This window comes from Balearica regulorum, chromosome 1 (genome assembly GCF_011004875.1).
Source record: "Balearica regulorum gibbericeps isolate bBalReg1 chromosome 1, bBalReg1.pri, whole genome shotgun sequence".
In the NCBI taxonomy this organism is placed as follows: Eukaryota; Metazoa; Chordata; class Aves; order Gruiformes; family Gruidae; genus Balearica; species Balearica regulorum.
Window position 1 is genome coordinate 192,178,261 of NC_046184.1, and position 21,764 is coordinate 192,200,024.

General features: G+C 40.4%; 1 protein-coding gene across 1 annotated transcript in view; it reads left to right on the forward strand.

The window, feature by feature from the left end:
* Positions 1 to 19,452, forward strand: part of CCDC169 (coiled-coil domain containing 169) — a 34,771-nt gene extending 15,319 nt beyond the window's left edge. The window contains exons 5-9 of the mRNA XM_075741996.1: positions 7,082 to 7,180; positions 7,410 to 7,463; positions 11,798 to 11,874; positions 15,346 to 17,782; positions 18,876 to 19,452. Of these exons, the coding sequence (XP_075598111.1) occupies positions 7,082 to 7,180; positions 7,410 to 7,463; positions 11,798 to 11,874; positions 15,346 to 15,448 (333 nt within the window). The 3' untranslated portion in view covers positions 15,449 to 17,782; positions 18,876 to 19,452. The remainder of the gene's footprint in view (positions 1 to 7,081; positions 7,181 to 7,409; positions 7,464 to 11,797; positions 11,875 to 15,345; positions 17,783 to 18,875) is intronic.
* Positions 19,453 to 21,764: the final 2,312 nt, after the last annotated feature.

Here is a 21,764-nt window from a genome sequence, read left to right on the forward strand (position 1 = left end):
GTAGCAACAGCTCAGATGCCTACCTAAGTTATATGACAAAACTAGATGTGAAGAATGTAAGACATTGCATAGATTGCTTTATTAGCATTAGGATGTTAAATTCTGCCTGAAGTGCAATTTAGACTCTAGTCTCATTTTGATTGTGGGCTTCACTTCCCAATCTGTAAATTGCGAGTAATTTATAACTTTCTTATTTCACAGGAGAATTGTAAGCATAGGTACATTACAAATTATGAGGCACCCAGATACTATAGGAATGGTAACTGTATACTTTAGTCACATAACCTATTTCTGTCTGCTTGCTCATCAGAAGCAGTGTATTGTACCATTTGTTTGCTTGCGGTTGGATATCATCCTTGCTCCAGAGCTGAATGAATGCCCAGGCATCTGCACTGAACCAGCTGCATTGGCAGCCAAAAATAGACAGTGCTTCTGAAAAGATTAAATGAAAAAAGATCTAAAAGTAGTTTACTTTGTAGGTGAAAGAATCCAAAGAAATTATATGAGTACCATCACTGAGGAGATACCAAATCACTCTGTTGTGACTAAGAGCTGCAACACCAAGTCTTGCTGTCTTACGTAACACCAATGGACAGTCTAGTGAGGAAACAAAGAGTGGGCTGTGGATTTACATAGAACAAATCTGGAGAGCAGCATGAACTTCTGTATTTACTGTATTTAAGTTTACTGTGGTGGTACAAAATATGCTGTCACATGGTTATAATCTTTGATGTGCAGTTGGGTCAAGGAGGCAAAAAATGAGTTTCCTAACTTGACAGTGCTGAGGCCTTCTCTATATGTCTTGTTTAATTCTGTGCAGGCACTGATATTCTAATGAACTAGCACATGACCCTAGTGGAATTTAGCCAAATCTTCTCTTTAATCTGCAGCTTACTTTTCTTTCTTGAATTGGCCAATGTTGACTGTATTGACTGTAGGAACCTTCTGTATTAGGACAAAGATTTCATCTGCATCCAAGGTGCTTATGCTTTAATTAGGAAACAAAAAAAACCCCTCAACTCTTTTCATGTCTCCAGTGTGTTTGTTATAACCAATTAAAGTTAGTAACAGTTCAGTCATGTGTGAAACATTCCTGAAAGATACATCTCTTCTGTATCTTTTTTTTTGAACAGTAGGAGGGATTATTCTCTATTGGCTACATGTTTTAAAAGCACTGTGCCTTTTGCCATGCTCCTGCAAAATTTTTACTTTAATGGAAATCATTCCTAGGGAAATCTCAGTAACAGGCAGAAATGTCTGTGTGAAAACTAAAATTTGGAGCCAAATAACTAGCATGCTATAGAGAAAATTATGAAAAAGAATAAAAGATGCAGTGATCTGCAGATGCTAGAAAGGAAAAGACCAGAGATTTTGAACAGGGAGAAGAAAGAGGCAGATTTATATGTTTGGTGGCTATCTCTTAGAAACCATTGGTAGGACTATCACTTTACGCATTCAGAAAATAGAACGACTTGATGGTGTCCGAAGTCAAGGATATAAGTTATGGACCTAAGATGAAAATGATCTTATAAGAATGACATAATCTTTTGTGTAATGACAAATGGGATTTTCAAAAGTTCACTCTGGAACAGACCAAAGAAGACTGTGCTAGGCTGGATAGATGCCAAAAAAAGCGGAAGCTGAACTGGTCTGACCAAGGTACTGACCAAGAGATGGAAGGCACAGTTGTAACAATAAAACAAAGGTCACAGAATCGCAGAATTGTTGAGGTTGGAAGGGACCTCTGAAGGTTGTCTTATCCAACCCCCCTCTCAAGCAGGAACACCTACAGCAAGTTGCCTAGGATCATGACTAGACTTTTTTTAATGTCTCTAAGGAGGGAGACTCCTGTCGCATAAAAGGGTACAAGTCTGATGTGTGGCTGACAGAGGCCCTCCTGTTGAGTCACGAGGTTCAGAAAGGACCCCCTTGCTTTCTAAACTCCTTCTGAGAGAGGAGCCTAGGTGCGGCTAGGTCCAGTCTTAGTCCCAGACTTGGTCAACGGTTTATGTCTAAAGGATTATGTGTGTAGCCACTTATCAGAGTCAATGTTTGCCTGTCAGAGCCCCACTAAGGACTTTCACTGAAACAGTTTCGCAAAGTTGAAAAGAAAAATAGGTAATTGATTGAGGCGACGAATATAAAAAGTTCGGAATTGCCGTTGATAAATGCACTTACTGCAACAGTTTTGAGCTCAAGTTAATAGTTCAGCGCTTTTGTTAATGATAGTTTTCCCGGGGTAACATCCGACATAATCGGAGGCGCAAGTCTTACCAAAGAGGCGTCCCTGCTTGGGGAGGAGAGAGGTCCAGGCCCGTTGACCTGTCCGGATAGTTGGAGTTCTTGTCCTCAGAAAAGAGGATTCTAAATGCCAGATTTATACTTTTGGCGAGGTGGGACTAAGTCAGGTATTGTGTGCCGATTGGCCCTTAACAAGGCTTGTTGTGCAGTTGATTGGGGCTGGGGGGGGCGGAAGTGGCGGAGAACAAAGGCATTCAGTACAGAGGAGTGGTGGTCTGTTTAGTTTTACCAAAGTAACATCGAGCTGTGAAGGCTCCCCCTCACCCCAGGCGTCACTTAGTTGATTGAGGAGTAGACCTGTCAGGCATTGCATCTTCTTAAGATGAACAAATTGCTCATCTCCTGCCCCTGTTCAGGTCCAGTGCTTATCAGTGCAAGATAAGCAAGTTGCTCAATCCCTGCTCTCGCCCAAGCTGGACTTGCCCAGGGCCCCTTCTGCTGGCTCATAATGGCCCTGTATTCGGCACCAGCAAGCCTGGACAAGTCTGGCATCCCACAACTCCACAACCTCCCTGGGCAAACTATTCCAGTGCTTGGTCACTCTCGAAGTAAAAAAAGTGTTTCCTGCTGTTCAGAGGGAACCTTCTGTTTTTCAGTTTGTGTCCATTGCCTCATGTTCTGTCACTGGGCACCACTGAAAGGAGCCTGGCTCTGTCTTCTTTGCACCCCCCTTCCAGCTAATTAGATATATTAAAAAGATGCCCCCTCAGCCTTTCCTTCTCTAGGCTGAACAGTCCCAGCTCTCTCAGCCTTTCCTCATAGGAGAGATGCTCCAGACCCTTCCTCAGCTTTGTGGCCCTTTGTTGGAGTCCCTCCAGTATGTCTCTGTCTCTCTTGTACTTGGGAGCCCAGAACTGGACACAGCACTCCAGGTGTGGCCTCACCAGTGCTGAGGAAGCATCACCTCCCTCAACCTGCTGGCAATACTTTGCCTAACGCAGCCTAAGATAACATTAGCCTTCCTTGCAACAAGGGCACTTGCTGGTTCATGTTCAACTTGGTGTCTACCAGGACCGCCAGGTGCTTTTCTACCATGCTTGCTTTCCAGTTGGGCAGCCTCTAGCATATATCAGTTCATAGGGTTGTTCCTCCCCAGGTGCAGGACTTTGGAATTTGCCTTGTTTAACTTCATGACGTTCCTGTCAGCCCGTGTCTCCGGCCTGTTGAGGTCCCTCTGGATGGCAGCATGACCCTCTGGCGTATCAGCCACTCCTCCCAGTTTGGTGTCGTCTGTAACCTTCTGAGGGGACACTCTGCCCCATCACCCAGATCATTAATGAAGATGTTAAACAGAGCTGGACCCAGTATTGATCCCTTAGGGCTTGAATTAGGTTTGGGATTTTTTTTACCATTAGCAAGCATTCTTAAACACTCTGAGAAACAGACCATACATGGAGACTGGCCTTCTAGATCTGAGGTTTGCATGATAAATAGGGAAAAATTTCCACAAAAAAAGAAGGGGACAATATTTGGAGAGAGTCATATTATCTTCCTTTCCGTGTTTACCAGGAAAACCCTGTAAATAAAGGCATAGCACAGCATTAAGTTCATAAGAAGAAATAACTGATTATTAAGGCAATGGTCAGGTAGTACGGCAAGTGAAATGATTCAGCTATTTTGACTGGGGAGATGCTTGAGTTAGAAATAAATGAAAAATCTGAATCAGATGCTTGTTTTACACAGGGGGCCTAAGCAGACAAATGGAAGAACCTGACTAGTCTGAAATGTAACAACATTGATAATGAAAACATGAAGGGATAACAAGTATTAAAGGTATGCACTGGGCAGGAAAGATCAAAACATAGGTAGATAGATAGATAGATAGATAGATAGATAGATAGATAGATGTGGTATGTAGCAGATGTGAGAGACTTTTACATTAATGTCTGTTCTTTCTTTATCATCTGTTGGATTAATTCATCTTGCAGATGGATAAGAAATTTTAATCACAATAATATTGGGAAATAATATTGAAATATATATTGAAACAGTATGAGTCACTTAAATACTAGGACACCGGTATTTTCTTTTCTATATGCAGATTTCTCCCTTTTGGCTAGATCTTAATTTCTACTACAGGCAGTGCAGGTCTCGTTAACACAGTCAGCTGAGTATAGAGAGTTGTATCTAGGTTTATCTAAGTAGGCATCTTCAGTGGCATAGTTGTGTAAACAAAGAGACTTGCAGATGTTTCAGTGCAGAGTAGCCCATTGCTGCTCTAGAAGGACATGTGTCTCCTGTAACCCATGTGTCATATGTGCCACACATGAATGTCTTGGACCCTCTAGGGCATCTCAGGTAGCAACTGAGTTGAAGTCTTGAGCTGCTCAGCTGAATGAATCTCTGTGCATCATTGATTGTATTGACTGTGACTCTTAGTGGGAGCTTAGTTGACATATGGACAGTGTTGTGGTTCAACCTGGCAGGTAGCTAAACCAACCACACAGCTGTTCACTCACTGCAACCCCCAGTGGGATGGGGGAGAGAATCAAGGAGAGTAAAACTCGTGGGTTGAGATAAAAATAGATTAATAGGACAGAAAATAGTAGTAATAATAGTAATAATAATAATATACAAAAAAAGTAATGCCGAGCACATTTCTCACCACCTGCTGACCAATGCCCAGCTAGTTCCTAAGCCATGGCACCGCCCCCCAGCCAGCTCCCCCCAACTTATATAGTGACCATGACATCATATGGTATGGAATATCCCTTTGGCCAGTTTGGGTCAGCTGTCCTGGCTGTGTCCCCTCCCAGCTGGCAGAGCCTGGGAAGCTGAAAAGTCCTTGACTAAATAGTAAACACTGCTTGGCAACAACTAAACATCAGTGTGTTATCAACATTGTTCTCATCCTAAATCCAAAACAGCATTAGACCAGCTGCGAGGAGGAACATTAACTCTATCCCTGCTGAAACCAGGACAGACACTCAAATGTAGATATCCACACCTCAGACTGAATCCCATCCATACAGTCAAATACAGATACAAATATAAAATTTGGATGGATTAATTTGGATATAATATTATTAGATTACCTCCAGAAATTGTATCATATATGATACTGGTAAATAAAGACTGAAAACCAAGTGCTAGTAATAATGATGAGGCACAGGTCTCAGTGGATGTGATAGTTAACACATTTTATCAGAAAATACTGGAGTAAAAGGAGCAAATTCTGGTTTAGATTTTCAAAATCTAGAAGAGCATTGCAGAAAAGCCAGCCATAAGACCTATCAGTTCAAGTGATCATTAATTCATTCATTTTATATTAAACAGATATATATACTCTATGTTTTCAGCAAAGGCAGAAACAAATGGAGGACAAAGGAAGAAACAGCTGATATCAGCAAGTGCTTGGAAGAGAAAATGATTGTAGCCAAATCCTAAGGAAAACTCAAGGAGCTGGGTGTGCTTAAATTGAGGGAAATGAGTAATCCATACCTTAGGATTCTGAAAGAACTGGCTTACTACATCACTGATCCGAAAGCAAGTGACTTTAATAAATCTGTGGATGATGGCATTGTGTGCATGGGAGAAAAGCAAATTTTTTTTTTTTTTTTTTTCAGTTTTAAGATAAAGGAATAATTGTTGCAACACCAGACTGAACTACAGATTTATTATAAGTGGCTGATGGCGGGCAAGCCTGTTGACATTCTGTGATGAGACAATAGATTTGCTGTCACAATAAATATAATAATCTTGTTCACTGTGACCTCTGATAAAGATACCATGTCACATGGGAAGCAACTGATTAATTTGGAGAAAATGGAAATGAGTAGATTTGTTGAAGGAGTAAAGAGCTGGCAAATAGAACATGATAGCAGTGACTAGTGAAGGAGACTGCTGGGAGAGTAGAAACAGAGTTGTTCCAGGGCCAGGTTTAGGACTAATCTTAACATTTAATGATGTCTGACCTCGATACACAAAGTAGAAATAGATTATGATATCTTTCTTCTCATACTAATTATGTAATACAATAGGGATCTGGATGTTGTTTAGGAAAAGAATGACACTGAAGACTAGATTATTAAAAATGGGATTAAAATTATAATAGTGTAGACCAAAGGGAAATAGTGAACAAATTCTGTTATGAACTGAGAGCTGATCACCTGGACACAGGTGCAGAGGAGAATCGGATTATTCTAGCTGATCCCTTGTTGACTGTGAGCCATCACTGTGCAGCTGTGAAAATTTCTCTATACACATAAGAACCAAAAATGGACTCTACCACTGTTATTCTAGCTCATCCCAATTGTAGACAAGGTAGATGGCTACAGACGTAAGAAAGAGAGTCTCCCCACAAAATACTGCTTTCTAGCTAAGTTGTTATGGGTTACCTTTGACATCCCACGTGCCTCTTCAGCCAGTGCAGCATCTCTCTTGGCAAGTGGTTTGAAAATGGATGTGCAGATGAGATCTGAAATCTTCCTCCTACTGAAGAGAAGCCATCAGAGTGAACTTTGGTTAGAAGTAAGGAGCAATTCTGGCTGGTCATCACAAGGTGACTTTGCTAACCTGTCAAGTAGGAGCAGTGTGGAAGACCGTATCTGTATCGTTTTAACACAGTGGAAACGTGTAGCGCATAACTGATAATTGTAGTGTATGGTTAATTGTTTTTGTCTCTGCAGTGTGCCAGCCAGAACCATGTAAACAAAAAGTCCACAAGAAGCAAACAGAATGGCAAACGTCATAATGATTGAAGAATAAGGACTATAGTGATAATATCTTTACACAGAATGGAAATATTTGTAAAACATCATTTTATTTACTATAACCACAGGGTTCCTTAAAGGAGGTTCTTAAACAACTAGAAGAAGAGAAGAAACGTCTCCAGAATCAGCTAAAAAACTATGAACTTAGACTGGAACAAGAAGCAAAGGTTTGTAATCACTGTATGCCTCTAATCTATAAAAGCCATTATGTTGTCTGGCAGACAGACAATGTGTGTGGAACTCACAATAGAATAGTTCTACAACGTGTGTCACTGGAAAAAAGCTCTGCTGTATATTTGTTTCTTCCTGTGTGATTCAACTTTTAAAACATTTTGCTATATCCTGTAGCCTATATCCCTTATTTTAACTGTAGGGTATCCCTTATTTTAACTGCAGGCTTATCACAAAGCTAATGATGAGCGGCGTTCGTACCTCTCAGAGATCTTGCAGGTAAGAGAAGCGTGAGACTTGATAACTTCTAAAAATCATTATGCTTTCTTAATATAACAACAGCATCTGTTAATGCCATTAGGTCAAAGTCTTTTATCACTTCATCTACCAAATCCATTACAAAAGCTGCTTTTTAAAAATTTTAAGAGATAGATATTGAAAGATATCAGTTTATTTACTTTAAAATACTTTTTTGCTTTTGTATCAATTGGAGTTTCATTGTTCCCAAACATAATCAAAATGCCCTTAATTGAGAAAGCTGAAGCAATTTTCTGATGCTTGCTTGCCCATCCATTAGTCACAAGACCACTATGCTAGTTTAATGTTTCAGTTGAAAAGAACAGAACCAAGTTACCAGTAGTGACACCCACCTTCTGTAGCAATTCCTCTTTTTCCTATTTCTCCTTTTTTCTTTCAAAAACCAACTAGCCAGCCAGCTCAGAATGACAATACAGCATATTTCAATTAAATTTATAAGATAGGGGATAAGATACCTTGTTTTTGTGAAATCAGAGGTTAAATTTTATTGCTGCAAATTATGTAATATAAAAGAGTTGATATTAAAAACTGGAGGAACCTGTAAAGGAACCTGTAAAGATTTCTAGTACTTCTTATTCTGAAAGAACCCTTAGTTCCTGAATAATGTAAAAGTAGTAGCTTAGTGTGATACTCAAGAATGACTGCCACTGAATCCCTGTCATAGCACACTGGGGTGAAAGGCTGTAATTAGCAGTGTTTCCATGTGTTTGCACAGTGGGCAACTGATTCTCACTGCTGCTTTGGGAAATCTGAAAGAATTGCTTAAACTAACTTTCCAGCATGAAACCAAGAAAGAGCCCAGGAAATGCCCATGATAACTATTAATATCTTTGCATTAACGGTGAAACTGGGAACTGCTGGAGAAAGAAGATAGGAAATAAAAGATTATTTTATTACTGAACATGCTAGCAAGAGGAGTGCCAATGTTCAACTGCCTAGAAAAGCACTTAAGCATGCATAAAACATTATTTGAAGTGAGGTATATGCAGTGGCATATTGCTTAAATGGGGTATTAGGGACTAGGATTTTGCCACCAACACTTAAGGTAGTTAGTGCGTTATATTTTCAGCAATCAATTGTTTGCCCCTATGATTTCAGAATCATATGAGAGCAAAATAATCATCTTCAGACTAATCTCCCTGTATTTAGTTCTCGGAATGTTAAACAGCTGTCATGGTTTAACCTGGCAGGCAGCTAAAACAACCACACAGCTGTTCACTCACTTCCCACCACCTGCAGTGGGATGGGAGAGAGAATTGAAAAGGGGAGAAAAAAGTAAAACTTGTGGGTTGCGATAAAGAGTTTAATAGGACAGAAAATAATAATAATATGCAAAACAAGTGATGAACAGCACAATTGCTCACCACCCAAAGCCAATACTCACCTAGTTCTCAAGCCAAACTGCCTCCTGGCCAACCCCCATTTATATGCGGAGCATAACATCGTATGGTGTGGAATACCCCTTTGGCCAGTTTGGGTCAGCTGTCCTGGCTGTGTCCCCTCCCAGCTTCTTGGGCACCCCCTGCCTTCTCACTGGCAGGGAAGTATGAGAAGCTGAAAAGTCCTTGACTGCTTGGCAACAACTGAAACATCAGTGTGTTATCAACATTATTGTCATCCTAAATCCAAAACACAGCACTATGCCAGCTGCTAGGAAGAAAATTAACTCTATCCCTGCCAAAACCAGGACAACAGCCAATCTAAAGCAATTGTAGAGGGATTCTCTGTAATCAATGGAGAGAGAAGCATGCTTAAGGCACAAATTGTCACACCTGTTTTAGATGAAGATGAAATTAATTTCCCAGGGACTTAATCTGTCTCTTCCTAAGCTATAAGCAGAGCTTAGGTGAGTAGTTTACATTAGATTCTTACTTTTTTTGTCATTAGCTGAATGGGGTAGTCAACCTAATCATGGTTGACTGTTGGTTGCAAAAGAATCAGTGGCTTATCTAGTCTCTTCAGGTTCTGTTCTGCTATGACTTTGATTTGCTTGTTGCTTTTATATTCTTTTAAAATCTATATATGTATGCCTTCTCTTTTAAGAGTTTATTTTAATAACAGAGGCAGAAGTAAACTTGCATTCAGTCCAGACTCTTTCAGATGTATTAAAATTTCACTGCTCTAGAGTCCACACAGTAATGTTGGCAGCAGTTGAGTTAGAAGGATTTACCCATAGGGTAGCATTTTCCATACATTTTAAAGTAAATATACTACAGGATATTGTTATCCTGTGTCCACAATATATTTCAGTGACACTCTCTTAATTACAGAGAATGGATATAATGTCTTCTTAGGCCTTTTTTTCCTCATTATGTTTGTGCTTTTCTATAGATCACAGTTTAAAATAAAAAAAAAAAGTTTTTACTGGTAGATGTTTAAAAAAAATCCCAGATGTTTTGGGGTTTTCTTCTACTGTGTTTTGGATTCCTCCTGAAGCCTGTGACAGATGCAGAAGAGAGGTATGCTTCTAAGCAGCCATTTATTTTATTTACCTTTTTATTATTAAGTGCTTTTCTGCTTTTTTACAAAATATATCTATCTTCTGGGTGCTTTTGTAGTTTGTCTTGCCTAGATGCATAAAGATATAGTCAATTTTAAATGATACTTTTAAAATAAATTAAAGATTTCACAAACTTGAGAACTCATGCTAGAGGCACTGATGGTTTATGGTGTATTCTTGTTTGCTTTTTCATTTTGTTTTCAGTCTGAAAAAATGTTGCTTTGGGATTTGGACTCCACAAACCCCAAAGCACTTTCTGGTGGTATTCAGAAATCGGTTTGAGAAGCAGGCAAAGATGAATGATAGCAGATCTTTAAAAGGGCCATTCTTTCAGGCCGGATTTTTACCACAAACTTTCACTGGCATAGTAGAGTCTGAGTTGTGATTGGGATTTCTTTGCAGAAAAAGCCCACAATTATGCATAGGTACAGCTGGAAAGCTGCTTGTGCTACAACAGCTCATTTTAGTTGGGATAGGCCTGGAGTGAACTGTACCAGCAAAACCAGTGCTTAATAATAGTATATACTGGCACTCCATATTCATATAAATTAAAAAAAACCAAAACCAGTGAAGGCAATTGTAGCGTAGGTCTTGCCTCGTGTGTCACCGAATCACATCTGCTCAGGAGATGATAAATTATACTAGCCATCATCTTTAGTACTAGAGTTCCTTGAGGGCAAAAAATGTCTTGTTTTCAAGGAAGAAAATCTGTGCAGATGCTATTCCATTTTTATGTTTGCACTCTGCTTTAGTTACAGCTGATTTGCTATGACTGGGTCAGGAATACTTGCCTGGTGCATTTTATACATGGAAGCACAGTAGAAACCATTAGCTTCTAAGCATGCTTCTTTTCAGTGACAGAATTTTTTTCTCACTAGTGCAAGATGTTTTCACACATGCTATAAAATGTAATGCTGTAATGTAATATATAATGCAATAATCCAAACCTTGAGCCTTGTTTAGGTAGTCCCAAAATCTAGCTCGAGGCTTTCAAAAAATCTTCACTGGCCTGGTGTAGCCGATGCATTGTATATCATGATTATCATATATTACGTGTTTCTGATGGATCTGTTCAAAGGGGCTGAGAAAATTCCATTACACTAGACACCCAAGTGTGCACAGCAGCTAGACAAGCCCTAAACCTTCTGCGTTTTCTGGTTTTCTGTCCATGGTATAGCTGTCCCTCCGAGAGGCAGTTTTAGTAAAGGCAGCTGGATGAGCCAGCAAGTGCTGGGTGAGGAGGGGACCCTGTCAGCTAAGGAAGAGAAGAACCAATTGATTTAACCTTGTTCAGTTTTTGTTAGATGCAATATCAGAGGTAATGACTGGGGTTTTTTTCAGTATGTCCAGTAATGTAGACTTCCAAAGTATGCAAAGATTTCCATGCTGTTAATTTTTTTAAAGTAGTTCCTGTTGTTAATTAATGGCTTAATCATTCAAAAGTACAACTAAGTCACTATAATTTGTTTTGTTTCCCATTCTGAGAAGTATGTTAGAAATATAATGCTTCTTCACTGAAAATGTGGAGTTATAGGCAGTATGACCAAAAATATGCTGATTGAAATTACATATTCTCTGATCGTCCAGCTTAACAAATAATGGTATTATCGTACAACATGGGATTTTGCCATGTGTTCAATTCCCCAAATCAACAAGGTATTGGTATAATATGTGCTTAAAGCACTTTATGGCAGTAAGACCATATTGGGTCAAAATTAGTTTGGAAAAATTTTACTACTTTAACTGTGATTGTGGTTAGAATTTAACTTGTTTTGTAAAAAATTGGCTACTGCAGACCTCAGCTGCACTTAAAATTGTTGAAAGGCAAAAACCAGATGCTCTGACAGGCAAGGGAGAAAACCAGATACTGAGGTAAGTTTTTTTTACATTCCCTGTATTCTATGGTTTATTATTTTTTGCTAAGTACTATGTTTTGAATATTGCAACTCTCTGTTCATGGTAAATATTGCTGACCATAATCCTACTGACAAAGTGCTAATCTTAACATAATTTTTGGTACTGCTTTTCAATCATTTTGTTTAATACTAACTATGTTGCAATATTGAAAATACATATATTTAAGTGAATTTAGATTTATATTTTGAAATCTTGCAATACCTCTGATGTTGTTCCCTTTCAACCTGTGTTTAAAATGGATTTTTTTTTTTCTATATTACTGCAGAGTTGGGAGCAACAAGTATACCCTTTGGTCCATTAAGAGTAATTCTCTTAAATAAATGCCTTGCTTGGTGCTTTTTAGCCAATAGAGATTGTAAAGCTTTTTGTGGATGATAATGTGAGTGCTTTTAGATGAAAAAATATAAAGGCTTCATTGTTTAACAGATTTCTGTTTAGTTATATGGGTTAAACATTTAAATTTGAAAAGAGTCCACTTGCTCTGAGCTATATAGAAATAAAATGAATTTCTGATTGTAGTGCTTGTGAGAAAGCTTGAAATTGGACGAGATTTATTTTTTTACAGATCTGAAAATGTTAAGAATATAAAGAATATAGGAAATCATAACAAAAGTGTGTTGGACCCAGTATCCTGCCTGCAGTGGACGTAAGTAGATGCCTACAAAACTCTGTAAGCAGGCAGATATAATACTTGCTTTTGGAACTCTCTCAAATACTTTATATTTTGAGACTTCCTGAAGCTAGTATGGTTTCTGTGTAGTTTGTATGTCACAGTAAGTACTCTTCCATGAACCCACTTACCTAGATTATTAAAATGAACATAGACAATACATACTGAGAATATCTGAAAATGTAATGAGTAAATTATAAGCATGAAATTGTGTAGACATATTTGCTTACCAGCTTTATTCTTTCATCCTGTGTAAACACAGAGTCACAGGATTTCATAAATCAGAACAGTGGATCTTCATGCTCCAGGAGAGGATATTAGTAGAATATGAATTAATGTAGTAGAGTATGAATTAATGTCTATAACTGAAGTTTCTCAATGCAGAGAAAGCACCATATGGGTCTGAGGTATCCCACATATAGCCAGTGTGTTGCTTGTGGCCCCAGTGATGTTTAACATAGCTCATGTGGAGAAGGTCAGGAAGCTAGAAGTAGGAGAATTCACTCTCTCTGCTGGGAGATTAAATATCATCAGCCAGATACTGAGATTTGCTGAGGGTTAGCACTGATCTGTGATTTGCTGGGGTTTCTTTATGATTTCTTTTAGTAGACCATTACTTACCCTGAAATTATATGACAGTGTATTTCTGTAATTTTCTTTATATCAAACAAAAGAAAATAAAGTGTAAAAGAAGACAATGTGTCCTGTAATTGCTGGTCTCAGAAGATATCCCCTTTCAACCCATTTTCCCTCAGAGGATTTTTTTTCAACTTTTCAAAGTACTTTACACACATGAAGGGAATTGTTCATCTTTTAAATTGTCCTTAGTAGCAAGTTTGCAAATCATTGGCTTTTATAACCAGAGACAATGAACTTTCAGGTCAAACTTTGGTCTTAGTTGGCAACGTGGAAATAAGAATGGGGATTTGGCATAGTTTGCATTTTAAGGAAATACTAGAATGTAAGTAAGCATCTCTTGATCATCACAAGGTTAACACAACCATTATTATATTACTCTTTTTAAATTATGTTTTGATTTACAGCCTGAAGGTTGTTTGTTCACGCTGACATTAATGAGAATTAATGTCATTCAAATAACAAAAGACCCACATGATTGAAAATAAATGTGTTCTTGAGAATAATTTGAAAATTTTCTGTCCAGAGTTTTTATCTCACTTCTGCTGGCCTTTCAGAAAACACCTGCCTTCACTGGATTTCAAACCGTACTAAGAAACTGTGGTTAATGTTTGTTTTAACAATAGGTACAGGTATGGAAAACCCAACCTATATATTAAAACAACACTGAAACATTTCTGAGTAGTAATCATGAACACTAATTCTTGATGTGTTAAGTTTCCTGGCTATCCAAACATAGAGGCCAAATTCAGTAGAGGTCCTTTTCATGGTATTTCACAGGACAAGAAGACAGGCTAGCTGGCAATTGGGAAAAAACATGGATGTCATGATGTCATGATGACATGTCTCTGATGCAATATAAGCACCCAATTTAATGTCGTTCTGAGCCCTTACTGTTATACTAAGGCATATAGCGGGCTTACTAGCTCCCTTTCGACATGCACTGGCTGCAACTACCTGGCTTCTAAGTCCATGAGTCCAGCTGGTTTTGAGTGGGAAGAGGTTTTGCTGCCTGCAGAATTCCACGCAGACATACGCTGTCTGCTTGGTCCAGCTCTACAGTGATCAACAGATTAATTCAATTTGAGTAATCAATTGAATTTGAATAATCAATTGATTATTGATCAAACTGGGGCCTCTGGTTCTGATCTTCCAAGCTTTGAGTAGAAACAGCTCCATATCTCTTTGGGGGCAGCTGTCCCTTCAAGACCATGACTGCTTCTAAGAGCTGGAACAAAGGCTGCGTGAATCTCAAGAAGACTAGCGAGCCCTAGGCACAACTGCATTGGCTGTTTGCCCAGAAATTTGAAACTTGCAGAGATCATGTCATCACAACTTCTACCGCATAACAAAATATTTTTCTGGCTACCATCCTGAATATAACAATGTGATGTTGTGATATATTTTCCTTCAGAATGCCTATTACTTGAGAAGGACATTGAAACCCAGTATATTGTCGTTAGAGTATGTAAAGTGCTAACTATACACTGTAGTAATGAACGGAGAGAAGAACAAATGGACCAATGTGACGCGTGCTGCTTGATCGTGAGAATGACCCTTGCAGTTTGCGGAATCACCATTTTCCCCCTGGAGATTGGCTTACATTCCCAGTGATTTCTCTTAGAAGATCAAGATGAAAACAGCTCTGATGATAGGTTTTATGTAGGTGGTGTATGTATCCATGATGCTCCACTTCAGAAGTCTGCTGGCAGCATTTCCTGTGTATGACGAGCGTGGTTGGAATACCTGCAGAGAACTGTAACTATATCCACATGAAGGGTTTTTCCATTTCCTAATGGGGATTATGTAACTGATGAAAATGTCTCTTTAGCCAGTTATTTGTGCAAATGTTTAGGATTCTGTTCATGTTCTTCAAATGCCATCATTTAAGTTACAGAAAATAGTCAGGAATCATGAGATGAGGATTGAGTTTGTATGCAGAATAATTAGATGCTCTGCTAGCCTGCAAACCCAGAAATACACTTGTTTTTTCCTCTCTCAGGTTTATTAATTCACAATAGTAATCAATTATGTAAATATAAAAAGCATGCAAATTTCTAGCAGTTAAAGCTTACAGGGAATGTGACACTTGATGACTAACTTCACCCATTTTATTTCAGAGGGAGATACTGTGTTCCAGGAAACCCGACGATGGTTAATCCCCAAAAAGGATCAATTAAAAAGACTGTAGGAGTGAAGAAGCTTCCAAAACTAAAGCGCTGATTTAATAATAATGCCAAGAACTTCCAATCGCTTTTTAAAAAATTAATTTAACTGAAAGCTTCTAAATCGAAAATGAATGTATTTTTGCCTTGTTATAATACCAAACCCAGATTGGCATGTCTTCTTGGCAGCCTTAATGTAAGTGTTCCTCTGCCTAATGGAATTGTTCTTCTAGTTGCCATCTTTGTTCTGGTGATCTCTGACCCTTTCCCTTCTAGTTCACATCAGTGATTCTGGGTGTCAGGGAGTTGGAAGCCTTGGAGAACATTTAATTTCTTCATACACTGTGTAGATCCTTGAACTCTTTGATTGCACAGCAACTGTTGAAAACAAAGAAGCCTCTAACATTTTTGACCTCTCAACCAAGAAGAAGAAAAAGGCAGACTGATGTAACCTGAAGTATTCTCTCACCACCCAAACCAGTAAATCTCAGATAAAAATTCCATCCAAGGGCATCCCCATTCAGTATACGCAGCAAAGAAAGCTGCTGAAGTAGTCTGATGTTGGTACAGCTGAATGTGCCTTTAATTTGGCTTTAAAAAGACAGCATAGTTTACTAGTCAGTCTTATTTCTTATGTGGTACCACACAGTAGAGACCCTTTAAAGTATAAAGTTGTTTTATATTCCATGAGCTTTCTTACTCTAGCAGAGGAGACAAAACACCCCAAATGTGACTTTTTTAAAGGCTGGCTTACCACAGATCCTGTGTTGACCGCCACTTTCTGTCTGCGTGGTTTAAAAGCACACCACCATTTCCAGCTGCTTTAAGCACTAGTAAAGGGGACAAATAAAAGAAAACCTGAGCACTTTTTATTAAGGATTCTTCAGAGCCTGTCTTGTGGAGGGGTTGTTTCTTTCAGTCACTATATCCACATTGTGTTTCCTGGTATTGGCGTGTTGCTATTCGAAATCTGAACTCTCAGATGAACCTTTGTATCCACACTGTGGGTTCTGTAAAAATCTCTATGCGTTCTTCAGTGGCACTGATCCATGTGTTTTTAGGGTCCGAAATCGTGCCAGTCTTTAAAGTAATTTCTTCAATAAAAGTAGATCTACTTTGTATTTTCATTCTTAAGCATGCAATTACTGTTTCAGTTTCATTACCTACATTTTGGTCATTAAACTTCAGCAGAATTTTTTTAAGTGGCAACAGGAAACATGTTTTGGTAATGAAGCTTCAAGCCTCTGCATGACATCTTAAAAGCTCTTGGTAGAGCAAATGTGATTGATTGACTGCCCTTTATTATTTTTAAGAGCATCGCTAGCTCTTTGCAATATCTAATAAAGCTTTTTGCCTCTTTAAGAGCAGTACCTTAGCAGCATTAAAGTGAGGCTGCAATTACACTTACACAAAAAGATCAATGATGTCATTCTAAAATGCAAAGAAAGACAGACCTGCAGTATTGTACAGCACATTCAGTATGGAAACCCCATTTTTTTTTCTCTTACATAGTATGAGATTTATTACAGATGTTTCTAACATTACCATGATGCACCTGGAATCATCCTTTCATAAGCAGGGTGGTCTGCCTGGCCGGTTTTTTCCTCACAGTCACAGTTGAAAGCATAGCGCAGCTGATTAGGCTAACACTCTTCTTTCTGTTCCTGTTTTTCACATGGAAAATTTCCAAATTTTGATTGTGCTGGCATTTGTCATTGTGAAGGAGGAGAGGGGAAAAAAATCACCATAATGGCTCTGTTGGCATAAAAGACAAAGGACATCTGCAGCAGTGAAGAATACCCAGTGCTTGGATTCATGCAGCAGACATTTACTACTGCTGTCCCTGAATCAAACGGCAGTCAATGCACTCAAGTCCAGCCCCTGTAGCACCTCAAAATAACTTGAAACATTGCACAAATGTGGCAGAACGACGTTTATTCACAGCAGGAGACTTGGACACTTTCCTCTTGGGTAGTCCTCACTGAGGACTTAAAAAGATGTTTGGGGGGGTTTTAAGCCTAAGAAGATACATTTATTGGTACAGTTTCAAAAGTGGTGTGTTATTCTTTGGACCTGAATAAAACTTTTACACTGCTAGTTTTCCCAAACCATGTTGGAGTTTGTTTGGTTTGGTGGTTTTGGATGGATGAGCATTTTGAATTTCCTGGATTTATCTTGAGTGGACTTTTCTCACTGGTATTATGTTGTACTGTGAAATGGGATTTGTTTACATTTGCAGCAGTGAACAGTTACAGGTCTTTACACAATATCTTCTATATGAATATTTCTGTGCATTTAGGAGTAATTAATCCTTCAAAGCGCAGCTTGTACTAGTATTCTCATTTTAGGCATAGAAGACTGAATCACAGAGCTAGGTTTATTTAACATTGTGGTGGGTTGACCCTGGCTGAGGGCCAGGTGCCCACCAGAGCCGCTCTATCACTCCCCTCTTTCATTAGACAGGGGAGAAAAGCTACAATAAAAGAAAACTTACGGGTCGAGATAAGGACAGGGAGAGATCATTCTCTAATTATCATCATGAGCAAAACAGACCGAACTTAGAGAGGGAATTCATCTTATTTATTACTAAGCAAAACAGAGTAGAGGAATGAGAAATAAAACCAAATCTTAAAAAACACCTCCCCCCACCCCTCCCATCTTCCCGGGCTCAACTTCACTCCCGGCTTCAACCTCCGCCCCCCCCAGCGGCACAGGGGGACGGGGAGTGGGGGTTACGGTCAGTTCCTCACGCGGTGTTTCTGCCGCTTCTTCATCCTCAGGGGGACGACTCATTGTTCCCCCGCTCCAGCGTGGGGTCCCTCTCACGGGAGACAGTCCTTCACGGCCTTCTCCAACGTGAGTCTCCTCCACGGGGTGCAGACCTTCGGGAGCAAACTGCTCCAGCGTGGGTCCCCCACGGGGTCACAAGTCCTGTCAGCAAACCTGCTCTGGCGTGGGCTCCTCTCTCCACAGATCCACAGGTCCTGCCAGGAGCTTGCTCCAGCGCGGGCTTCCCACGGGGCCACAGCCTCCTTCAGGTGTCTCCACCTGCTCCGGCGTGGGGTCCTCCACGGGCTGCAGGTGGAATCGCTACACCCCCTCATCCTCCCTCCATGGGCTGCAGGGGGACAGCCTGCTTCACCATGGTCTTCACCACGGGCTGCAGGGGAATCTTGCTCCGGCGCCTGGAGCACCTCCTCCCCCTCCTTCTGCACTGACCTTGGTGTCTGCAGATGTTCTTACATCTTCTCACTCCTCTCTCTGGCTGCAAAAGCGCTCTCTAACTGTTTTTCTTTTTTCTTAAATATGTTATCACAGAGGCGCTGATTGGCTTGGCCTTGGCCAGCGGCGGGTCCGTCTTGGAGCCGGCTGGCATTGGCTCTGTCAGACACAGGGGAAGCTTCTAGCAGCTTCTCACAGAAGCCACCCCTGTAGCCCCCCCCGCTACCAAAACCTTGCCACGCAAAACCAACACAAACATAGAGGTGGGAGTGTAGTGATGTCTGATTTTTCCCTGATTACATGACGGGGCGATCTTTTTTAATGTCGCTGTTAGAAGGTAAAGTCTGTCTCCTCTAAAGTCTCTGTGCATCACATTCTAAACAGTGGACAAATCTGAAGACAAAAATGGGGAATTGAATTGCTGACAGTTGTGGTCGGTGAGGGAATCGAGCTAAACGTCAGGGGAAGATAGCATTAGAGCTGAAGGTTTGAATCTGGCCAAACTTCTTCCTGCAGCACAGAATGTAATTGGGATTCCAGATGTACTGGTTGTAGTGTATAAGTGCCTTTAATTGATGGACCAAGAAATGTGATATCCTAACTCTTGGGACTTGAGAGTATGCTTCCCTTATAGGGTTACTCATGTAACTCCACTGACTTCAGATGAGTCATGATTTTGAGGTAGCTATGGCATTTTAATTATTTACCTGTATTGTTGCTGGAAAATATGAGTGAAAACACTCAAATGCTGGTAAGCAAACATTTCTTATTTCCTGAGATAGATACCTTTTTTTTTTCCCCTCATGATTTAAGAGGGTATTGAGTCATGATTTTTCTTTTTAATAGATCAGTATAGCACCACTGTATTCCTCTATGACAGAATAAAATTAAAATGTTTACTGGATAGGCATTGACTGTGGTTGATTATTATGTAATTATGCAGCATAACCACAGACTCCAGAGAACTTGGGTGATGAGCTTCCTCATATTCAAGATATTATTAACAATAAGCAAGATACTTCATTGCTTAAATACTTTGTTTAATGGGTTCTCCATATAAATAACTGACCAGATGGTACAGTTCACAGCTTCCCTGATTCCTACGGTATTCCATCTCCACTGATAAAGACAAGATGCATAATTTATTCTTAATACTTTTCCAGTAGTGGAAGATGCTGTGCAGGCATTTTTAGAAATGTGATGCAGACACAGTAGCAAGGAAGACAATAAATAAATAAATGAACGAACCTCTGTGTTATTAGGCTTCTGCTGTTGCTGCCAGACTGGTGTCAAGCATAAACAGTAAAGTGCGTGGATAAAAATCACAGCTAATTGCAACAGATTTATCTCTTTACATACAAGTGTCACACTAATGGCAGACATTTCTAGACCGGATAATGAGGATTTTCAAAGGTGGCAGTATGTCATTTAACTTGGCAGACCAGTTTAACCCTCTCTTCCACAGATACAAACATTGTATGTCATTCCTTGTAGGTTACAGCTTGGAATCCAGTTCTCCTGCACTGTCCTGTAAACTACTCTGTCCTGTAAACTACCGACTACTCTACCACGTAGACCCTAAGTGAGTATCTGTCTCAGATCTACAGGAGCAGCGTGCAGATGGGACCAGGCTTTCCCTGTGGTTCTGCCTGCAAACCGATGCACCGCTCCGCGGAAGGCTGTGCTGTCCCGTCAGTAAGAACCACCAACAGCTGAGCTAGTGGGTGGGTTTAACCCCTGAATCCATCCTGGGTGCTGCCTGTCACAGAGGTGGCTTCCACCACAATCGCTGTCCTCCAAAACATACCGTGATTCTCCTTCATGAGAAAACTTGCGGAGTCTTGATAGTCTTTTTAAGAGGATGCTGCCACTTACACAGAGCATGCCACCGAACAGGTCACAGCTAGCTGGCTTAGCTCTGCCCTTGCCATTATTCTGTAGAAATTTCGCATGGTGCTTGTGACTCTCTTTACCAAACTCTCAGACGTCCTTTCCGTGACCAGACATGCTGGCATATCACCCGATAGCAATGGGAAGAGACATGTATGCCTGATGGTAGTAACAGAAGTTGCCCTTTGTCCGCCCACTGTACAGAACTGTGGACTGAGAAGGACAGTAGTCTGCTCCCTTTAGCACAGGACCGTTTGGAGCATCTCCAGTTCTCTAGAAAGGCAGATTATTTGAGGGGGACTACCCCCAGCTGAAGTTCCTTTACCAGGGACAAAACAGGGCTGAGAACTTGTTGCAGATGCTTCAGCACACCTACCCAGGAGAGGCTAACCAGCTGCTGGAGCTCATGCCTGGAGGTACTTGGCCAGTTCCTAAGTCAGATCTGGGCTTCGAGGTGTAGGCAATGCCATTTCTTCAAATTTTGCAGCTAGGGTTGTTACCACAGCCTGGCCCATGTTTGAGGATTGCCACTACTCCATCAGGATTCCATATGAAAGACTTCCTTGGTGCCATCTTCCCTGATGTAAGCAGCAGAGCTTCATTTCCAGGCTGGTAAAGTTCCTACACTCTGGTTCCCATGTAACTTCCTCACCTCTCTGTTGCCTGGGAGAAGATGAACTCTGCTTCAGGAACCCATCTGTAAAGTAGGGAGAATAGTACGTTTCTGGTGCTGAAAAGTGGTATGAAGATAAATACACCAGTGCTGGAAGGAAGCCAACTGGTAAAAACACAATGAGCCTAAGTACGCCTGACCTAAATCAGATGGGTTTTCTTTTGTCTTGCAGTGAAAATGGGTAACTTACTTTGGTGCTATGTTGGTGCAGAAACTTAACAGCTGTGGCTGCTGCATCTTACTGACAAGAATTGCCGGTAAAGATTCATGCTGGGGTATTTCCCAATGAACACAGCCCAGCATTGTCACCAGTTGCTGTGCAAACGTTGTCAAAGGAAAAAATGTCAGCCATGAAAAGAGAAGGACCCCTTTTGAGGTGTGGCCGAGGACATGCCTTGCTCCCCCACCACTCTGTACGACAGGCGCTTCCTCCTGCAGCTGTCTGATCCCTCCTCACAGCTAACAAGTGTCTTGTGGGGAATCTGCTAAGGAATGACGTGTTGTAATGAGCGACGCAGGCTGGGGGGCAGAGGAATCGTGCACAGCTGAAGGGCTATTTTGGGGGAAGGATGAAGAAACAAGGGTGTGC